This window comes from Anguilla rostrata, chromosome 18 (assembly GCF_018555375.3).
Source record: "Anguilla rostrata isolate EN2019 chromosome 18, ASM1855537v3, whole genome shotgun sequence".
NCBI lineage: Eukaryota > Metazoa > Chordata > Actinopteri > Anguilliformes > Anguillidae > Anguilla > Anguilla rostrata.
In genome coordinates, this window is record NC_057950.1 from 11,286,548 (window position 1) to 11,308,437 (window position 21,890).

General features: G+C 44.2%; 1 protein-coding gene across 2 annotated transcripts; it reads left to right on the forward strand.

Moving 5' to 3' along the window:
* Positions 1-1,190: 1,190 nt before the first annotated feature.
* On the forward strand, positions 1,191-21,878 carry zgc:172136 (uncharacterized protein LOC566376 homolog). 2 transcript variants are annotated; one of them, XM_064317409.1, is made up of 14 exons: positions 1,191-1,347; positions 9,609-9,809; positions 10,531-10,621; positions 12,029-12,108; positions 12,546-12,622; positions 13,208-13,403; positions 13,665-13,820; positions 14,388-14,453; positions 15,438-15,506; positions 15,838-16,012; positions 16,825-17,115; positions 17,986-18,114; positions 18,865-18,935; positions 19,204-21,878. In XM_064317409.1, exons 2-14 carry the CDS (start codon positions 9,732-9,734, stop codon positions 19,489-19,491), a joined length of 1,767 nt encoding a protein of 588 aa, XP_064173479.1. In that variant the 5' UTR covers positions 1,191-1,347; positions 9,609-9,731; the 3' UTR covers positions 19,492-21,878. The 2 variants fall into 2 exon arrangements, with proteins under 2 accessions (XP_064173479.1, XP_064173480.1); XM_064317410.1 differs by lacking the exon at positions 1,191-1,347 and adding an exon at positions 2,982-3,363.
* The last annotated feature ends 12 nt before the right edge of the window (positions 21,879-21,890 follow it).

The window sequence follows — 21,890 nt, forward strand, 5'->3', positions numbered from 1 at the left end:
TTTATTTATTTATTTATCTATCTATCTATCTATCTATCTATCTATCTATCTATCTATCTATCTATCTATCTCTATCGTATCAGATATGTATATATTCATTCCATGTTTTAACTACTATATTTTAAAAAGTAATGTACGAAACGTGAATCTTTGGTCTTGACCATGATCCCATATATTTGTTTCAAATGGAATTTATTTTTTTGTCCATGTGTATTCATGTAGCAACCGTTTAATATTTGCATGAATCCTGAAGCAAACTGCATTGTACCAGACTTGGCTCGAGGCAGGTTTCTTTTTTAGTCCGTTAGTACTTCATTGTTTGCTCATTCAGTGAAATAAAACCACAGGCACGATGAAAATAGCATTCTATGGAATCTGCACACTTTGCAAAGATGCACTTCATTTGGCTACCCCTACAAAGGATTCCGAGTGAGTCATATGTGCGCCGATCTTTAGCCGTGTAGCCTACGCATTGTTGCTAAAGCCTGTTGACACATTCTTAATTTGTCACCATTGAAAGAAGCAGGTTAACAGTCACACTTCAGGAATGTGTGCGTTCTGCGAGTGTTGACTCAGAAACTGCGCTAAACCGCTTTTGAACACAATAAAAAGAACAGGTTGTTGGCCCCCTTATTTTAAATTTGATGCTTAAAATAGAGACCCACAATGTGTTGTGTAAAGCAGTAGAAAATAAATGAAATGACATATTTCTACAGCTGGACCGTAATGAGCTATTCCCCATTCCGTTTATTTTTTGGTCTTATTTTTACAGTCCTCAGCAAAAATAAGACAATTACTTCAAATACTATAATTTAAGTGATTAATAATTGCTATTCACTTACTGACTACTGAAGTTGATATTGAAATGTACATAATTTAACACTAAACACAGAGTATAATTCTACCTGGTCCTGTTTATTTGTTTAAACCGCGGACGGTGTCATAACATTAAACTAGGGGTACACTGCACACTCAAAGCACTGTTTTAGGGGAACACATTTCAAATAAAGTATATGAATGATAGTACAATGCATTACAATACTATTATTAATCAACAGAACCAGTGTGCTCGTGTATGTAAGTAGCAAACAAAAGAAAACATTTTAGCGAACATTTGAATAACAGACAACACCCCCATTTTACCTGACCAAGAAATAGTATAGTCCAGCCTGTGGCGTCCCTATCACGGACTGTGAAGTTATTGCGTTACTCTCATGCAGTTGGAAGGGTTGTGTCGTGCAATGTGAATCGATAGCATTGTTTTGAATTAATTTGGAATTAATTTTTTGCACTTTACACATTTTGTTTATAAACAAAAAAACTGGCTTTATCGGTTTCCATGAGCCGGTGAGTACTTCGTGATTTTTATTAGTTAAACTACAGTTAATTGTTAACTACAAATAAGTGGCTGTACTGCATGCTCCACGAATAAATACACTTTTTGTGTTTTCTTGTTATTTTATCAGATTCACGTGCTTATGTTTCCCGATTGGGTAGATATGACAGGATTTGTTTGTTGCATGTGGAAGATCAAGAGCTGAACAGGAGACAGTTGATGGAATTCAAAAATATTTCCCCAGTCGTAGTAGCATACCGTAGTGTTTGGTCAGAGGCGGGCATCGTTCCAGTGTAACTTTTCAAGAAGGCTTACCCTGAGTGCGTGCAATTATTTCCACAAGAGATGCTTTGCTTTGCTTTGCTCAACCACAAACTGTGTTTTTGAACACAGCATGTTTACCTCATTGATAGGCTACTGTGGCGTGGCCGATTTGGTGATACTCAGGATCGCAGTGTCGATTGTAATTATTTCTGAATTAAATTTTATAAAGCGAGACTACGCTTGCAGCTTCTTGCACTTTTGGCCAGTTCAATCAGTTTAGTTGAATAAACGTAATCAGCGTAGCCTACATGTTGAATCGCCTGATTTGCACTTGAAGCTTTTCTAGCTCCTTTCGAATGTGCATGTGAGTATAGTGCTACCCTCACCCTTCTGTGCCCACTTGACATATCATTTTTGCGTGTTCTGTGGAAAGGTGCCGGGATGTGGTTTCTGAGTAATAGGTTTTTCTACACGGGCCAGTGGGGGTAGATAAATGACACGAAGCTGTAAATGTTGCGTATTGTAACCGATCTAACCCATCAGACATGCTCTAAAGCACCAGGGAAGTACCTGAGGGTAGGGCTGAGGGACAGGACTTGTATTGACTAATGACCTTTTCCAAAATGTGTGATTTACTAATCGGTCGCACAGGCTCAGCCTACTCTCTCTGAGAAGACTAACACTGCGAGAGACCTTTTTATCATAAGGATGCTCTCAAAACAGTTGGTGTGAGAGAGTGAAGTCTGAATATAGCGTGAAGGTTCACGTTCTGCCAGAATGCATGCTAGTTGCTAATGCCGCAATAATGTATGTTGCCAGTCCTGCTTCTTCAAAATAAAAAAACCTGGCCCAAATCATTCCACAGTTCTGTCATGTTTTCATTTTTTAAAAGGAAGAAAGACGAATGAGAGGAGCACTCGTGGTTACATTTCTCACGTCCAACCAGATCCTAATGGCAAGTCACTCAGTTGCAGTGCAGTGTTGAGGAATGAAGGATATTGTGTGGCTTAAATTGTTTATTTGATCATGGTCTTGAGTAGATAGCAAAGACAAGAGAAGCCCTACTGTCCCCGAGTTTACTCTCGCCTCATTCTCTCTCACTGCCCCTCCGACGAGTGTGCGGGACAACGTTGCGCAAAGAGGGGGCTTTGAATCTGCTCCCGCTGTTCTGCTTTAGTGGTCAAAAACAAAGACGGACGTGACCCCTCGCATCCAGCAAGGATTCCCCACCAAACTCCCCTGCCTCTTCAACACCCCCCCCCCCCCCAAACTCCCCTCTCTTCTTTCTCGCTCGTTCTCTCTCCCTTCTCCCTTTTTTATTTTCGACTCTTGCCTTCACTTCTCGTTCACGGATGAAGAGAAGAGAGGAACGCTGACTTACACGGGCACATGACGGAGTTCCAGAGGCTGGTCAGGACATTAATCATGTGTGGCTAGAATGTGCATCTGGCTAATTAGCCTGGCGCTGCTAGTGCTGAATCTGGGAAAGAATGGGGCTCTAATGTGAAACTCCTGGAATTTTCTGGAGCTGAGGGCGATGAACTCAACATTTTGTGCCCAGTAAAGACTCCAAGGCACATTTAAAAAAAGTAAAGGATGAGCGGTTGTTGTTTTTTTTAATTTTTTTATTTTTTTACATGGAGCGTGCTCAGAGCAAGGATTATCACAGCACTGAGGGGGGAGTTAAGACCTGCAGATGGTCCCTGCTCACGTGACTGCAGGTCCTCGGTGCGGTCGGTAATGCGTGCTAACGAGAGACGAAGGTGGGTCAACGACATCGCTCTTAACTTTGTGTGACTGCAGCTGCAGTGCTCTGCCCGTGGGCCTGTGTTTGATCAGTGCTCCAGCGGTATGGGGAAGCGATAATCCATCCTCATGTACGCCATTATGTATTACGAATGTTCTGTAGCTTTTCTGCCAGTGTACTGTACATAGTGTACGTTAAACCTACTTCAAATCACCGTCTGTGTATGTGTGTGTTTGTGGGCGTGTTCCCTAAAGTCAAAGGTTTTAAAATGTAAAAACATTTAAGTTCAAAACTAGCATGATTTGCAAATATCTTTGACCTTACAGACCTTCTCCAGCTACTTTTGTTCTCAAATGAGTGAAGCTTCAGTCAAATTGTCCTTCTTCAGGACTGGACTGATACATCCTGTCTATGCTGTGAGGAAAGATGCAAGTGCTGATGGGTGACTATTCAGAAAAAAGTTGTGGAAAAAAGAGGAAGCCGATCCCTGTCCTGTTTTTTTTTTTTTGGCCTCATCTCTTTCAGCATTGGCTCTTTCATCTCTGAGTGCCGTCTGTCATTTTTCATGTGAAATTCTGTGGAGCTGACCTTTTGTCCTCTCTCTTTTCTGTACACCACCACCTTGTGGGTATATGGACTGGAGGTGATGTTCTTTGTATTCCTACACCGCCCCTCTCTCCTCCCTCCCCTTTCGTTCAGCATGGTTACAGAGCATTCTGTAAGTGTTTGGACAGTGCCACAGCTTTTGTTGTCCTTTAGCACTGTACTCCAGACACACTGGATGAAACAGCGGGTTTGTTCTAATTGCTTCTTTTTTATCCGCTCTCATCTCTGCGGTCCTCACTATACCCAGAAATCCATCGAGGTCGATCATCTTTGAGGACATTCCAATTTATTAAATGCTTCTTGGAGGAGTGAGGAGGCTCCCAGAGGATGCTTCAGTGAAGATACGTGAGCGCAGTCTTTGCAGAAGTCTTTTTTTGGACTGCGTGACGTATGAATGTGGACCTGTGGATCCACCTCTCCACATCTGCCGCGTCTGTAATCAGTGTCACTTCAAACTGACGCGTGACTCATCAAGGATGTTCCGTTTGCCTAATACATGTTGCCTTGATTCCTCCATCCTCAGTTCTCATTCTTGCGTCCCTTTTTCACGTCCTCCATTGCGTGGAGCAAAGGAGCGAGGACAGGAGGCAAGGAAGATATGCAAGGAGTGAACATAAGTGATTGGAATGAACCCAGTGCATGTGAGGTTAGGGTGCAGACTGTCATTTCTGTAGCCATTAGCTCATAAATGACATCAGGTTGGGACTTGTAGTCTTTATCATATGGGTATGCTTAAAGCGAACAGATTGTTCTTGTGGAACAAGCGCGCCTGAATGACCACTTCGCTGCTGGGGGTTGCCGTGGTGTTTTTCACACCCCTTCTCTGCCACCTTGCGTTGGTGTCCTGGTTGTTTTGGCCTCCCTGCCTTACAGTGTGTTTGCGATTGGCTCCATTATCCGCTGCATGTGAGCGAAAGTGCACTTGTGTGTACCCTCAGGGTCTGGCCCTGTCTTTCAGGTAATTCCTCTTTTCCCCGTGTCATCTGCAGCACTGCTTCGTTTATTGCAACTGCAGCATAAAAATGGGTGTATCCTGGACTAACTCCAGTGGCAAGGAAGGGGGGGGTTCTTTCTTGTGTTATCACTGGCTTCTACATTTACGGTTGGGGAGATTGTTGGAAGGAAATTTTTACAGATAGAGGTTCCAATCCTACCACTTGCCTGCTTCAGTGATCTAATGCAGGGATTCCCTAAAATGAATGACAACTTGTGGCTTTGTACATCACCAACCCCAATATATGTGTAATTTTTATCCAAAAACCCACTACGGAGTGGGCACTATTCACCACAATAGCACTAATTCATTATGACATTTCATGGCTGTGCATACCAGCAATTTGAAATGTTAATTTTCATCTTCAAGACTTTTTGATATCCCTTTATGGAAAACTGAATATCCATGGATGGAAACTATAACGGAAGGACTGTGAAAGTTAAGACTAGCAACAATCTCATGGTAACTCCTCTATTAGTTAATTATTTACTTTACAGCCAATTTTCGTGAGCAGTAACATTATTGGTGCATTACATATTAACGTGAATCATTACCTGAGACTAAACTCAGTGTCCTAATGCAAGAATGTGGTCATTGGTAGTGAAAGGAGATATCGCCGCTTTCCTGCTGAAGTCATAGTGAGTCAGTGGATGATAACTGGCTGAAGTGGAACATTTCACAAGATCAGAAATTGCAGGCAGAATTGTTCATAAGCTAGCTCTTTGCCAGTTTCCCTGACACATACTGAGAAATAAAAATGAACGGTCATCTAATGAGACCAAATGAAATGTGCTTGTGTGTCTTCGTCCACTTCTATCATGCAGCTACACATGTTCATTTCGCTTCTCTGCTTGTAATATCTTTCAGTTAGAAAGAATATATTTTCCCAACAATCCACAGGATGCAGTAAACTTAAATTCTAAATAACTTCTGTGCAACTTAAACGTGCTGGAAAAAGTCCACAACAAGAAATGTGGCCTTATTTGCTGGAGATACAACAGCAAGAGCAAGCGAATGCAAGAAAAAACAGGTTACAGTAAGACACTTGTCACTGCCATTAGCAAGTGTGACGTCGCCAGACATCAGAAAACCATAATTGCAGGTCCGTGGGGGCCGCAGACATCCTGGACTGGCAGGTTCTCTGGGAGATTGTTTTGCATCATGCGAGCGCGTCATGTCACAGGCAATGGCTCACGCTGTCCAGCGGAAGGTATGGGCCTGTTCACACAGCCCCGGGCTGGTTGGCTGTAAAACAGACTGATCTGTTGCGTACAGTACATGCACTCGGTGAATGAGCCGTGGAACGGAACATGAGTGACAGGCGCACGTCAGTTTTCGACTGTCTGTTCCTGTTCCTGGGACCTGCTGTCATTCTGTCTGTCAGATTTCTTCTGCACCTGGCGTCAAGGTTTTTTTTTTTTTGGGGGGCGGGGGGTGTCATCAGTTAAGCCATCCACCCTAAGTCACCCATTGTCTCTTGTCTTGAGTTAGCACTCCATGTTCAGCGTGTTCCTTTTCAAAGCTGTTCCTGCTTTTGAAATTTTCTAATACCATGGGTTAAAAAAAAAAAAAAAACATAAAACTTGAGGGTTTGAATCCTCAGGCCCCCTGACTCTGGGGGTGGGTCATGTGATGTGTTTCAAGTGGCTTGCGCTTGCGGCCATGTGTCATGGCTGCTGACTCCCTTACGTAACTGTATTTGGAATTTAGAGGCATTATTTTAAACTGCTGCGCGTTCTTTGACTTGCTTGTTTTTGCAAACTGACTTTCAGCATCAGATGAGGTAATTACAACACGTGCTTGACTTGTTATGTCTGCTCTCGTTATGGAGCGTGTTAGGACCATTAGCCTCAGTTAAAGCCCCCATTAGTAGCCTGCCATGGCTGCGGCATGAAAACAACACAGTATTTATACACACAGTATTTGGTTTACAGACTTCTCTTATCATGTTTTGCACAACTTATTCTGGTTAAAATAAAATATTTTACTCTTTTAATTAACCGTCTCTCCTCAGCTGTGTGGCTTAAACTGTTGAATGTTTGACGGACTTTGAATTGGCCTGTTTTTAGCATGAATACTCTCCCATTTGTGGACTGCCAGTATCTTTTAGACTTTCTGTAATCGTTACTCTGTAGAAACATTAATTCTGTGTGGGGTAGCCTAGATTGTGTGTATTGGAGATTTTCAGGAACATAATTTGTAGGTGTATTTACAAGTGTATCTCTATGAAAAGGCTTAATGGTTCTTTTGATGCCCTTCCTTCTTGGTTATTGTATACTGTCATCTTCAGTACTGGCCCTCACCCAAGCCACGTTACAGATGAAATTTTGCCCAAGGCAGAACATGCACATGGTATGAGATATGTATTTGCATGTTTAAAGTAATGCAATTGCAGACTCTAAATTTCTCTTGTGGCTAATCATTCTCATGCGAAGGCCGAGTGCCTTTCCTTCCTTTCTGATGTTGTTTGCGTGCGCTTCGGCCCGACACGTCATCACGTTGCCGGCCTGTTGACTTCGGCAGCGCCGGGCGTTTCCGCGTGAGCGTCCGATCGAGTCCCCGTTATCCCGTCTGGGGTTTTAGCGAGCGCTTTGATCTTTCTTTCCGCTTAAAAATTATTCGGTCTCTTTTTTTCTTCGCCCCTGGAAGGGCTTACCGCGGGATCTCGGCGGGGATCAGAACGGCGCGCTGCTCTCGCTGATCTGATTAATTGATTTGGGGAGATAAGCCGTGGTTAATCACCCGGAGCCCGTACCAGCCCGGGCCCGTGGTTACGGGGCCTGGGATGGGGAGGGGGTTTGCGGTTGCTCCTCCTCCCCCCCCCGAGTGGCGGCTCGTTTCATCTGCAGACAGCCAAATGTGCCCAAAATTGTCCTGTGTAAGACCTGAAATCCAAAGCCCTAAAACTGTTTTTTTTGTGTGTATTTCCCCCCCCCCCACTTTATTCAGACAGGGGGAATGCAGACAGGTTTACGGATAGAGAAGGGATAATGGCACACAAAGAACTATTGCAGGGAACTGAACCCCTGGCTGCACGAGGGGTTTCATACCCTAAAGGGGTTTAGTAGTAGCTGCCATACAGACTGCACCATACAGTCTCGAACTGACACTATTTATCTACCAGTTAGAATAGCATCCCTGTCATTCTCTAAGTCCCCATTGTAATGAATGAATAGGAACATTATGTGCTGTCAGGCATTTAGGCTACACGTTTTAGCCAATCAAAGCATCTGTTCTTTTTATATCCTGTCAGACAGCGGGTAAAGTTGCAGCCGTGTTTCGGGTATTTTGCTGTTCACACCCCCCCCCACCCCCCAATGAATGCACAATGGGAATATTTAGCTAATGTGCACCTTAACATCGCAGACAAATTGAGCAATGAATCAAACTGGTGCAGCACCTGTCAGTGCTGTTCTAGTACAAACTGCACCCACTTGAAAAAAGCCACCTTGAATACAAGTAATTTGATTAACTGGCCTGCTTTGTTTGAAATGAACAGATTTCACTTTGGCCACAGAGTGGATAGCCTGTGACTTGCCATCTAATAGCAGAAAATTGCCCTGTCTGCCAAATAGGGCCTAGCATTTTCTCTGAACGCGTGTCGAAAAGCTTGTGCCACTCCCACAGACCGGAGATCAGTGTTTGCGTGTGGTGTGCGCCCGCGATGTTGATCATATGGGACGGCTGAAAAGTGGCGGGCCAGGCGTAATTTGCCCAGCTATTTGTGGAATGCCATCTTGGGTCGAGTGTTTGTTCATGTCTGGATTTCGGATTTACTCTGTGACTTTTTTTTTTTTTTTTTTTCTTGTGGTGTGATGTTGACATCAGCCTGCTTATTGGTCATGACGCGTTATGCCCGCATGCTTCAGTTTTGGTTTGATTTCACGAACCGAGGAGGGATGGGGGGGTGGGAAGGGGGCGGCTGTCATTCAGTTTCTGTGTTGATATCATTTTACCGAAATTTCACACTCACACAACAGAGAGTGCACGAAAGCACTCTCTGTTGTAACCTGATATCTTAATTCAGATTCAGTGTGACTGCTGAAATATCTGACAGTGTGAAAATGACGATTTAATGCCTTCAGAAAGCATTGCCCTTATCCATCCAATCCAGAACCCTCTGTTCCCATGAACTGAAGCTTCTGTGGCATTTGGTGTGATAATTTCAGTGTTGGGGGGTGAGGGGTGTATGACTCCCTGAAGCTGGTGAACGTGACTGGACTATTTTAATTGAAGCCATGGCCAGGGGTGTATCATTTGAGAAACGGCGTATGAGCAGTTCTGTTTCTCAAAAACCATCCAAGTAAGGCTGCATACTTTCCAATCCACTGTTTTTGTATGGCTGTAACTTAGAAGCCCATCAGTGTCACGTGTCACGTGTTTCACGTGTTTTTGCTGACTCTCTGGTCTCCATGTTTCAGAAAAAATAAATAAACGAGACAGCTTGGCAGAAAAGCTGACCTAAACCATAGTTAGGTAACTGGTGATAATCAATTTAGCGGTTTAGATGAATGTAATTTATTTACCGTTTAGTTATGCTGTCTACATGAGTAACGCATACCTATGGGAGGGCCTTGAGAATGACTAATGCTGCTGTAATGAGCCTTTCTCTGCTCTTCACTTCTCCAATCGGGGGTCGGTATGTTCTGTCTTTACCACAGAGGAGATGAAGGAAGCAAGGCGTCTGGACAGAGAGAAGTGAAGCAGTGAGAGACGACAGAAGAGAAAGAGGTTGACGGGCTACGGTTCGGGAGGTAGCAGTCCGAAGAGGAACTCCAGGAAACATGTCTGTCTTGGCCAAACTGGAGAGGAACGTGTGTGTCCTGCTTCCCAATAAGGAGCAGTTGGACATTACTGTGGGGGTGAGTGTCACACAGCAGTTTTGGAGGCCACTCAAGACTTATTCTTGTGAGTTGGTCCTTCCAGTCTTTCTGATTGGATGTTACTTATTACCTGTGTGTAGATCGTAAATTCTAAATTATTGTCTATGCCAATGTTATGTGACGCACTACAAGGCAAATTATCCATTGAGATAATAAAGACTTGCTCTGCTCTATTAACTAACATGGCTGAAAGTTAGTCTTGCAAGCAGAACTGACCTCAATTGAAAATGCTTGTGTGTTATGTGAACTATTTCGATGTGATACGGGTGGTCTAATCAGGTACCTGTGTCCCACGCCGTCTCAGCTGGTCTGCCTTAAATCTTCACTCAGGTTGCTTTATGATGATAAATACAAAGGAATGCAAACAGTCCTTTTTTATTACGCGTCGTAAAAGGTAATTTAATGAAGCTTGTGTGGTAGCGTGGATAAGGAGACAATGGTCAAAGGTTTCTGAGTGAGTGAGCGCAACTCATGTGCGTATGCCTACCGTATGCCTGCCTGTTTTTTGTCTGTGTGTGTGTGTGAGAGAGAATGTGTGAGTGTGTGTTTGTGTGTGTGAGAGAGAGAGAATGTGCGTGTGTGTGTGTGTATGTGTGTGTGTGTGGTGTCTGATCTGTATGTATTCAGTCTTTGGGGAACCTGATTGGTGGGTTGAGGTCAGGTGTGTATTGCAGTGCTGACCCAAGTCTGTCTGCTGCAGGTGAAAGCCATAGGACAGGAGGTGTTCAATCGTGTTTCTGAGCTCGTTGGGATAAAAGAACTCCACTTCTTTGGCCTCACTGTGGTGAAGGGTGAGTTTCCCCCACCCGCACTCCCCCATCTCGTTTTCCTCCCTGTCTGCCTCCCCCCTGTGACCCAGTCCCAAACAGCGCTGTGTAACTGGTCTAAATTAGCCTTTGCTGTTTCTGATAGCGGCTTTCTGGGCTTGGGGTGTCACCAGGGCCCCTTATGGCCAGAATTATTTCTGAACCTGTCTGCATAACAGGTGAGAATACCTGGGTTAGCTGCCGGAAGGGGAATCCATGTGACATTTCCGCAGCACGAAAAAAGGGGAAGAGTGTGACTGTTTCCGAGGTGTCAACCTGTGAAAAAACATTTCCATTTTTAATTTTCTCTCTCGCGCACCCGACTTGTTAAATTTATTTTTTTTAACCTTTTCCTCTCTCTCCATGTCTTTTTTTGGCCTCACTCGTTCCCTCTCTCTCTTTTGTCCCCTCCACCCATCCTCCCCCCTCTTTTTTTCCTGGTCCTTGTTAATCCTGTGAAGCCCCCTCCCAAACAAGGACCCTTTTGTTTTTGTAGTGTGGAGGCCACCGTCCACTCAGTCCCAGATTCCAGCAATATTAACTTCATTAAGCCTGGAATGTGCAGCTACATTCCTCTACACGAGGGAGGGAGGGAAAGAGGGAGGGATGGAGAGAGTGAGGAGGTGAAGAGAGAGAGAGAGGGGGTAGAGAATGAGCAGGAAAGGTGAGGAGAGGGAGGAGAGAAGTCAGAGGATGGGTTGGGTGTGATGAAGGAGAGCGGGCCAGGCGGATGAGGGAAGAATGAGGGGGGGAGTGAGAGGTGAAAGAGATAGATAGGAGGGAGGGAGGGAGGGAGTGAAAGAAAATGAATGTGGAAAACTGAATAATTGCTGACTGACTGTTAGATGTTGTCTGTGTGTTTATTCAGTCGGGAGAGGTATGGTACAAACACCACTTACCTCTGAAAGAAATCTTTGTGGGTTGCGCCGAAGTCAAGTGTGTAATGATTTTGCGTGAAATGTTTGTCTTAGTCCCTTTTGGTTAATGTGCAGAAGACGGAATAAACGTAGCTCTGTATATACATGATGTACTTGTATACTGTATGTCACATGGAGCTCTTCTGGTTACGGTTTGGGTGATGTGACATTACCAGTTGTCAAGTGTTTATTTTTTTTGTTTTGGTGTTGGGTGTGGGATGAGCAAACAGACCCGTTCAGTCAGGCTGTTTTTTATCTATTCTTTAGCTGATTCCTGCTCACACAAATGCTTAAACAAGCCTGGGGGGGTTGAATTTTCCCTTCCCTAATTAATTTCATTGTTTGTCACATGTCAGGCGTGATTACAGCATTCTCTTGTTTTCTTTTGTGTTTCTTTTGTTTCCTCTTTTTTTTTTGTTTTTCCGCTTTCCCCATCCCCCCACTTCCAAACCTTTTTTTTTTTTTTTTGATTCAGACAATGAACACATATTCCTGGACCTGGAAGAAAAGCTAACCAAGTACTTCCCCAAGGAATGGAAGCCGGACTCGGGGAAGGTGAGCGGTGCAGGTTATGGCAGCGGGCGCTGGGTGACTGGCCTGTTCCTCGGCTGGCTGGTAGGCCTGGAACAAGTAGACCGTTTGATCGCTGGCAGTTTTAAATCTCACATGTTCTGATCGATCACCTTCCCTGGCTGTTTTGGGTGAAGTGCCTGATTCTGCCATGGCCACTACCCAACAGCTGGTGCCCTGAGCAGTGCTGCACAGTGCAGCTCTATCTCCACTTCGCTCCTGTGGCCACTGTTATCTGGCTTGCTCTTTGCCTAAAGAAATGGGGCAGTTGTTAGGTGCATAACAGGATTTGGAGATAAATATGTACACAGTAAATTGCAAAAAGTATTCAAAAGCAGTGTTGATATACCTGTTATGTTGCACGTGTACAAGCTGTTTCAGCTATGTCGTGACTGCAGTGTGTTGTCCTTGTAACTGTGCAGGGAACCCAGAGACGGGCCCTCCCCCTGCTGCTGTTTCTGAAGGTGCAGTACTACGTGGAGAATGGCCGACTCATCTGGTGAGTCCTCCCATGCCGTCTTCAGTTCTCTCCCATCATCTTGAGCAATCGCTCGCTGGACATCAGAATGCATCAGTGCCAGGGGTTTCTTTTTTCGCGATCAGGGTTTCTAGTAGCAGTGCAGTCCTTGGTTGCGCCCTTGGCTATGCCCGTGGTGTTTTCACATGGCTTGTGCAATATAGCCTAGTGCTAACCCAAACAGGCTTGAAGCACCACACATTTCCAATAGGCCTCACCTTGCCCTTTGTAGTTTTTGTGGACGGATTTCAGTAAACTGCCAGTTAACCCTGTATGCTGAAATTTCTGTACATTATGGGTAGCTGTGCTTGCAAAACAAAAGAGATGAATGTGTGTAGGGTTAGATGTTAGACACCATTTATCTTCCCCCTGAAATGAAGATGTTGACAGATTTTCTTCCGCTGTACTTTTCCCCTTTTTTAAAAGATTGACTCCTCTTCCACACTTATTTTTTCTATCTTTCCTTTTGTTTTTCCTCTCTTCCTGCTTCCTCTGCAATACCACAACCTTAACTTCTCTTTCTGTTCCCCTTCTCTTCAATCCCTTCCGCTGCTGTTCTGGCACCAGCGACCGTAAAGCACGGCGGTTGTACTATGCTGACCTGCGGGAGCGTGTTCTGCGGTCTGAGTGTCGCCAGCAGGAGGCGCTGTACTTCCAGCTGGCAGGGTACGCACTGCAGGCTGACCTGGCCGACTGTCCCCAGCCTGGGCAAGCAGACGGAGAGGTCCAATACTTCCAACCCAAAGACTATTTCCCTCCCTGGGTGAGTACGTGTCTGTGTGTCTGTGTGTGTGTGTCTGCATGTATGAGTGTGTGTGTGTGTGCGTGTATGCGTGTGTGTGTGTGTGTGCGCACATGCACATGCATGTGTTTATCAGGTTTGTTTCCTTTTTATGTGTATATATAATTAATTAACTTTTGTTTGTGCCTAATATTATTTCTCCCTCTTCAAGATGATATAAGGACGTTTTAATAAAAAATAAAATAAAATGACTCATGCCTTGCCCCCCCCCCCCACCCGCAGATCGTGGCGAAGCGGGGGCGTGAATACCTCCTTTGCCACGGGCCCAAGGTTCACCGGGAGCTGTGGGGCATGTCAGCACGCGACGCCATTCTGCTCTTCATCCGGGAGTCCTGCCGCCTGGAAGACGTGCCCGTCACTTTCTACAGGCTGCAGAAGGTCAGAGGTCACAGGCCAGGCCTGCCAGGGTCACGGGGTGGGAATGATCTATCGTGGGTTCAGTATATGTGAGATCAACCCTTGCCCTTGTCTCTAATCCAGCCGGGTCAAAACCCTCCTGGGTCTGAAGGCCCATAGATGTTTTACTCACCCAACTGTTGAGCCAGAAGGTTACAAAATCCCCGTCGACCACTGTTGGGTAGGCGTGTAGTGCGTAGTGAATGCACACTGTAATAGGTAGTGAATCATTTGATGCTTTCTTACTTTTGGAATATTATTTATTCATACAGCTGATTTAGTTATAAAGATATCTATTACAACAATAATGGCTTTTCTCAATACAGAGTACCTTAGCTGCTTGTGAAATGCATACCAGTTTCATAAACATTCTTTATGCTCTTTGTTACTGTAGTCTGTGCAACCCATTACTGTGTTTTATGGTAATGGAGATTTGAAGACTTCCTCATAATTCTGGATGTTATCATGGGAGGTTCTGCTTCACGTCTTGGCCCAAATAGGGATCTGATCTCTTGTGCTGAATCCTTTTTGTCTGTCTTTCTTCTTCAGGACAAGAAGGAGGAGAGGGGCTCAGCGCTACTGGGTCTAACTCTGAGAGGAATGCAGGTTTATCAGGTGTGTGTGTGTGTGTGAGAGAGAGAGAGAGGGAGCGAGAGAGAGAGACTGTTTTTGAGTGTTTATTCCTGCATTTGCATAAGAGAACAAGAGTTAGCATTCAGTTGCATGCCTGGGTGTGTGTATGTTTTTGTGTCTGAGTGTGTGTGTGAGGGAGTGAGTTTGTGTGTACATGTATCCGTGTGTGTGAAAGAGAGAGAGAGAGAGAGAGAGAGAGAGAGAGAGAGAGTGAGTGTATATCTATCAGTCTGCTCCTGCTTTCTCTCAGAGAAAAGCGTTCACCAGTATCACAGAATTCCATGCAGCAGACAAGCGAAGAATGTGGGGTTATCCAGGAGCAGCCTTTAAAACAACAGATATTGGATGTGTGGCACTCGTCTCTCTCTTTTGATCTGCCGGTCGGAGGGCATCTGTGCAGATTAGTCCGGAAGGGTCTCGGGGCTCATGGGATGAACAGCCCGCTGAACTGTGGGGCCTGAGTTGCTGGCCTTCTGATCCTTAAAACGCCAAAGTCCAGTATCTTCCATAGTGCAAGCATATGCAAATATTTAGGTGCCCAACGGACCCAGTTTTACAAGACAAATTACCCTTCACTCTAATTGCACTTCACCTAGAGGTATATTGGATGTGTATCTCAGTAGTGACTGGCTTACTGAAGGGTCCACCACTATTTTTTAACCGTTTCACATCGCTTATCGATCGTGTGCTAACTGGCTTTGATATAGATTGAACTGTCAAAGCAAGAAGCGAAATGAATATTTAGGGCATGCTATTCATGTCGTTGAGTCGATATTGGTCATTTTGTATATCAATTTTTAACACTCATTCCTGGAAACATGGCTTGTGTCAAAAATTTCATTTTAGTAAGAGCTTTCTAGAAGAAGCTATAAATCTCTCAAACAAGGAGCCTATGTGTGTCTGTGCCTGTGTTTGTGATATCTCTCTGATTTTTTGTGTCTTTCTGTGTTGCGATTTGTCACTCAGGAGATGAACAACATACGTCAGCTGCTGTACGATTTCCCCTGGTCCAACGTGGGACGCCTCACCTTCCTGGTGCGTCCCTGTGGTCTCTCCTGCTCCACACACACTGTCATCTATATAGATCTAGTGAAATCTGTATACATTAACCTGCCCATATTACAGTAACTGGGGTAGTGTCATTGGGAGAAATGCACCCTTTGCATTGGGTGTATAAAACATACTTTATTATTATTATTATTATTATTATTATTATTATTATTATTATGTTATAATAGTTTTTCATTTCAGTTTTTGTTATTGCTGCTGTTGACTCCAGTCAGTCAGTGAGTCAGTGAGTCAGGTCTTTTCCTCCAAGCTGGTGTGATGTCTGTGGGCCTCAGACTCGGTGTTCCCCTCCGTTCAGGGCAAGAAGTTTGAGATCCAGCCGGACGGCTTGCCTTCGGCCAGAAAGCTGGTGTACTACACGGGGTCACCCTTCCGCTCCAGGCACCTCCTGCAGCACCTGAGCAACAGCCATCGCCTCTACCTGAACATCCAGCCCGCCCTCAAACAGCTGCGGCAGCTGGAGGAGAACGAGGGTAAGGCTGCGGGATGTCCCGCTCCCTGCACCTTCAACACCGGGCTCCTGGTGGGAGTTTGAGCTCATGTCATAGGCTCAGTATATTTATTCTTTTAACATATTATTTCATTTGATCCAATCAGCCCACAAGGCCATTATGGTACCAAGAGCAAGAATTAGGTAACTACAAGCTTCATAACAGATTCCGCATTATCACTGTAGATAATTGCAAAGCCTGTAGACTTACAAATACTTGATGCAGTTCCCTGGCATGATGCCCAGACTAAAAATACTTTATGTGACACTATTTATATTAATCAGTAGAACAATATAACTGTAGTTTAAATCAGATTAAATAGCCAATCTTGGAATTGCATTTCCTTGATGCTGACGGCTATTGCAAAATGGAGATCTAAAAGTAAAAGAAGTACAAAACGGACATAAAATATAAAAATGGACATGGACAGAGGAGAAGACTCCTTTGACTGTAAACACAGGACCACCGCAAGGCAAAAAAAAAAAAACCTGCTTAGTTTGCCTTTAACCTGCAGAAGTTCCTGGACACTGAGTTTATTCAGCTGCCTCAAGATCATGTGACACATACAGTCCCCTGCAACAGTAGTGACAAAATTATTGATGGAGGAGCAAAAAAAAAAGGAGGAGCCAGTGTAGTTTTTGAAGCAGTTGTGTGTAGAGAACGTCTAGTTTTTTTAATCCATGTTGAATTACTGCAGTGTAGATTTTCTTAAATCTGAAGTTTAGTTTTACTTCTTATTGAGTTGTTTGTAGGCCATGGCAGACCTATCTAACCTCTTCCCTACCCTCCCCCAGAAAAGAAGAGGTACCGGGAGTCCTACATCAGCGACGACCTGGACCTGGACCCCACGGTGAGCGAGGGCAGCCCCGGCCTCTCCCGCCGCTCCACCAGCAGCTCCGGCATCGAGGCCGACTCCCGCCAGCGCCGCGTCTCCATGGAGATGCCGTCCGTGGAGGAGGAGGAGGAGGCGCTGCAGCGGACGGGCAAGCCCTTCGGCTCGGCGGCCAGCCACGGCAGCTCCCACACCTCGGGCGTGGACACCGGCAGCAAGGCGCGGACCGAGGAAGATGACTGGCAGGAGGAAGGTGAGGGGAGGAGGGGAGGAGGAGGGAGGAGGCGGGGGGCTAGGGGCAGGTTCTGGGGGTTGTTGAGCTTTGTGCTTAAAAAGTGACACATCACTTTATTTTACCAGTCGGTTATTTTTGCTAATATTTTTGCCATTTTGCTTTTTGTTGTGTGTACATGTTTACATATAGACCCAAAAATGTGTGAATTTTACAAGAGTTGGATCATCGCTCATTTTTATCTGCAGTCCCTGGGAATGTGCAAGAATACATTACCTCCCAAAAGAAAGACCAATGATACATTTAGTCAGAAAACAATAAAATGTATCACAAGAACAGGTACAATAATATTTTGCAGTGGTCAAGGCTGTTTTTAAGAACAAAAACAAATCATAACTGAGCTCAGGCACCAAATGACTGCAGAAAGCAGGTAATAACAGCTCTGGAGCAGTTAAGTCCTGATGGATCGTTGGTTGTGCGTTTACGTTCGTACGTAATGTACATTTTAAGGATATGGCGGGCAGGTCCTACGTAGCTCTTTTGGCAGGGGTTTCGAAATGTAGCTCTGCAGGTAATGTACGAGCTGTGTTGATGGAAATGCATATCTCGAATTCCGCTTGTATCTTATCTGTGGAACACTCAGGAATGAGATTACACAACCGTGAACTCTGCACCACAAATCACTCTGGGGAAAAAAATGGAATATGTCCCATTAGTTTTATATCCTAGACAATCAGATTTACTTAAGCGAACCTGAGCTATCCAAGAGTAATTTATGAACAAATGTTTTTCATCCTCTGATGTGTGATTATTTTGGTTATTTTTGTTTTGATTAATCCTTGCATGTGGTCATTATTTGGTTATTAATCGCCTCTTCGTGACCCTCACCAGAGGCTGAACTCAGTGTGGACGAACCAGAGGAGGTTTCCGTGGACGAGCCTGAGATGTTGCGATTGGTCGAGCTGATAGAGGGCGTGTCTTTGGACTGCCCTGACCTCACACCTGAGACCCACTGGGGAGGTGAGGTTATGCCCCATCCCCTCAACCCCCAACTGCATGCCCTGGCTGGAGTGAATGCCCTAGTGACTGCCCTATTCACTGTCTCATGGTCCAAAACATGCATGCTTTCCTCATGAGCTCCTTGCTGAAAATGTTTTCTGTGATACCATCAGATACAGAGCCTTTTACTTTGATGTTTTGGGCCTTGCTGTGTGGAAAAGTTATATTAGCCACACCCCTTATCACACGCATACTGACATGGGCTGCAGGGTAGCGTAATGGTTAGGGAGCTGGGTTTGGAACTTCAACCCTAGGTGGGGCATTGCTGTTGTACCCTCGAGCAAGCCACTTAATCTGGATTGCTTCAGTGAATATCCCACTGTAGGAATGGACTGTATGTACAGAATGTGAGAGTGGATAAGAGTGTCGGATAAAAGCCTGAAAATGTAAATGTAAATCACAGAGGAATTCTGTAAACTAAATCCGCTGTATCAAGCTGAAGATAAATATGCACACATCAGCATTAGGATTTCATTAGACTTTTGTGCCCCCTGCTGGTAAGCAGCAAAACTTAATTTAAGGTGTTGGTTTTTTGTCTTAGTGAATGGAGACATACATTTGCCTGTGTTTGTTGACTTGGGTTACTTTTTGTTTTGTTACATATTTCTACTGTTCGTGTGTCACGGGATGATTTTTTGTGAACGTGTGCACTTGTGTGTGACATTTGTAGAGATTAAATAAAAACAAAAATACTTTTTTTTTTTTTTGCAGATGATATTGAGCAACTGGTGGACGGACCTGACTATGAGGTGAAAATGCGGAGCACTGATTCCCTGGAGCAGGTCAGTCACTTGGGAGAGAAATTACTTGTATAGCTCACAGATGTTGAAGTCAACACGGCTTTAATGAAAAGATAAGGGTTCTTGTACTGCACTGTGGAACAGAGGAATGCCATGACACGCTGCCTACACCATAAAAGATGAATGTTGCATACCATTCTCAGCATTTGTAAAATTAAGATCAGACGTTCTACAGCTAACCTTTGCTCTTGTTCCCTCTCTCCTGTTTCTTTCCCTGTCTCCCTGCTCTCTCACGCCCCCGTCCCCCCAGGTGCTGAAGTGGAGGACTCGAGGCACTGTTGACAGACACAGTCAGAGCCTGGATGATGTTCGTCTGTTCCAGCCCCCCACCCCGCTGGGCACCACCCTCCAGGCCGACACCTCCCACAGCTACACCTTCGGCCTTCCAGACCCCAAACTGGACCCCCAGGGGCCTGTGGGTCGTGGCTGCTACCCCCTCTACTGTCCTGCCAAACCCTCCTTCTATGGCCGCAGGTCAATGAACTGCCTCTCCTTGGACCTTCTTGGGGATGAGCAGCTGTTGGAGTTTATCCTGTGAGCACTAGAGGGCGCAGCTAAGCTGCAGATTTTCCCCTGGGAGTATGCAGAGAGCTCTTGACAATAACTTCGGGTGTGGAATTCCCAATCCTAAAGGACAGAAAGTATGAGTGCAAATGAATATATTTGTGAATGCTGTTGTGTACAGTTGTGTGTGTGTGTGTGTGTAAATATTTGACTTTGTTTTCACATCCCCCTTCACCCCCACCTCCACACCGCTGATATCCTGCTGGGGAAGCAGGTTTTCAGTTCCACTCAGTGGGGAACCGCACTGTGAAAGAGAGGCTCTGAACTGTTGCCTGGAGACAGTGCCCTAAACTGTAAACACAAAGTCTCCTCATTTTCCACCACCCACTTTGGAGACAAGGAAAATGGGGGTGAATGGTGGTACTGCTGACCATGAAAGAGAGGGCTAAGTCACAGGCACACCCAGAAGCCTACCCTGGTAGCACACTACTCATTGACACACTCCCCTCCACACCGCACCTGCCATATTTATTGTACATTTTTGTTGCTTTTTAAAATGTTTTTTTTCATTTTGTGAAAGCCTCATTCTCTCATAATTACCTTTTCTTGCAACATCCAGGATTCGGTCTCTTCTTGCTAAAGTCACTGGTCTGTTTGAACAGACATGAAACAGACGTCTTGTTTTTGTTTATTTTATGTGCTGTTAACTATACTGTTGCTGTCTAGGGCTGAATTGAAGACACCCATCTGAGAGTAACTGAATGCTAACCTGGAGTGAATGAGAACTGTTGTAACATTATATTCATTAGCAGTATTTTGTTAGTATTGACAAAGAACACAAATGTGCTATTACAGATGAGGAATTTTCATGTGAAAATGTATAATCTTCATTATTACCAACAGCATCGTAACACTTTGCGAATGCACACTGTACCGTAGCATTTATTTGAACAGTGAGCTCTGTAGATTTTTTAAATGCACAGCTTATGCATACATAGGTCTTGGTGGATTAATAAATGTGTTTAATGGGCATACAATGTCACACCAACATTTACAATTTTACAGATGTTATTTGTAAACGCATGTATGTGCAAAAGGTTACACACCATAATGTCTGCAAATAATTTGTAAATGCATATTTGCATAGTAAGGATTTACATTCTGCATACACACTTAGGATTCTGCGCTGTGACTAAACAGATTACTTATAAATGCATATATGAACATAGGATTCTGCTTTAAATTTTACGGATAATTTGTGAATACATACAGCATATGCACTTAGGGGTTTATGCTGCAACTTCTGCAGATGATCTGTAAATTAGTATTTGCATGCAGGGTTCCACACTGCAGCTCCTGCTGAGGGATCTGTAAATGGGTGTCTGCACGTACGGTTCAACACACTGAGTTCTGGGGTAAATGGAGCTGGCGCTTGCGCTGTGTCACAGCGCTCCTACAGAGGGTTCGAGCCGAACGCGGCTGTCACTGAAAAATGTCTTTTTTTTGCTGGCTGCCCCTTTGCCATGCCAGCCATTGTTTACTGATATGCTGTCTAAATGAAGTGTTTTCTTCTGTGGCTCTGTAAGTGTAATCCGTGTATAGTGGTGCTTGTACAGTTTTCTTTTTTTTTCTTGCTGGCAAAGAGGTGGTTGAAACTAAGAATGGGTTTTCAGTCTTTGTTTTTCTTTCTTTTCTTTTCTAACTGGTTAAAGTCCTTTTGCAGTAAAGAAACATACTTTCATATTTTCCACATGAATCCCCTTACTGTGCATTGACTTAACATTCTCTGACAGAGTGCATTTTCAACACAAGCCTCCTCATCTGGATAATAATGTGCATTTGAAGTGGTCTTTCTCCTGTACAATTCCATGTCTTCCACTTCCTTCATCATTGTGTTATTTATTTATATGTAGCCATGAGGATTTTAAATATTGTAAAGAGTGGGACACTCACTAGAGACCTATTGATTAATGCAGCCAGTATTAACTGTTAATGCAGTGACTTTCTACTTCAATGTTTTCAATTTTTCTATCAAAATCCCTTGCAACTTTTTTTAACTTTTTTAATCTTTAATCCTTCCTTTTTATAATAATGGAATGGTCTGTATTACCTTTAAGATTAGACAACAGAACATTTCATAGACACTACATGTCTAATTGTACATAAATTGTCGTATGAGTGAATGGCTTTCTTGGAACACTGCTCTGTCCAACTCTGGATGATTGCAGTTAATGTTATTAATTGGGATTAAGTTAGTAATTTAATTGGAATGACAGTCCATATTAAGCCTGCACATGCAATATTTTACACATTGATGAATGTATAATCCAGCGAATAATCAATCAAATGTATGTTGAATTATCCTCCCAATCATGTTTATTGTTGTTGTTTTTCTATTAAACTATTCTACTATAAACATTAGAGCATTGCAGA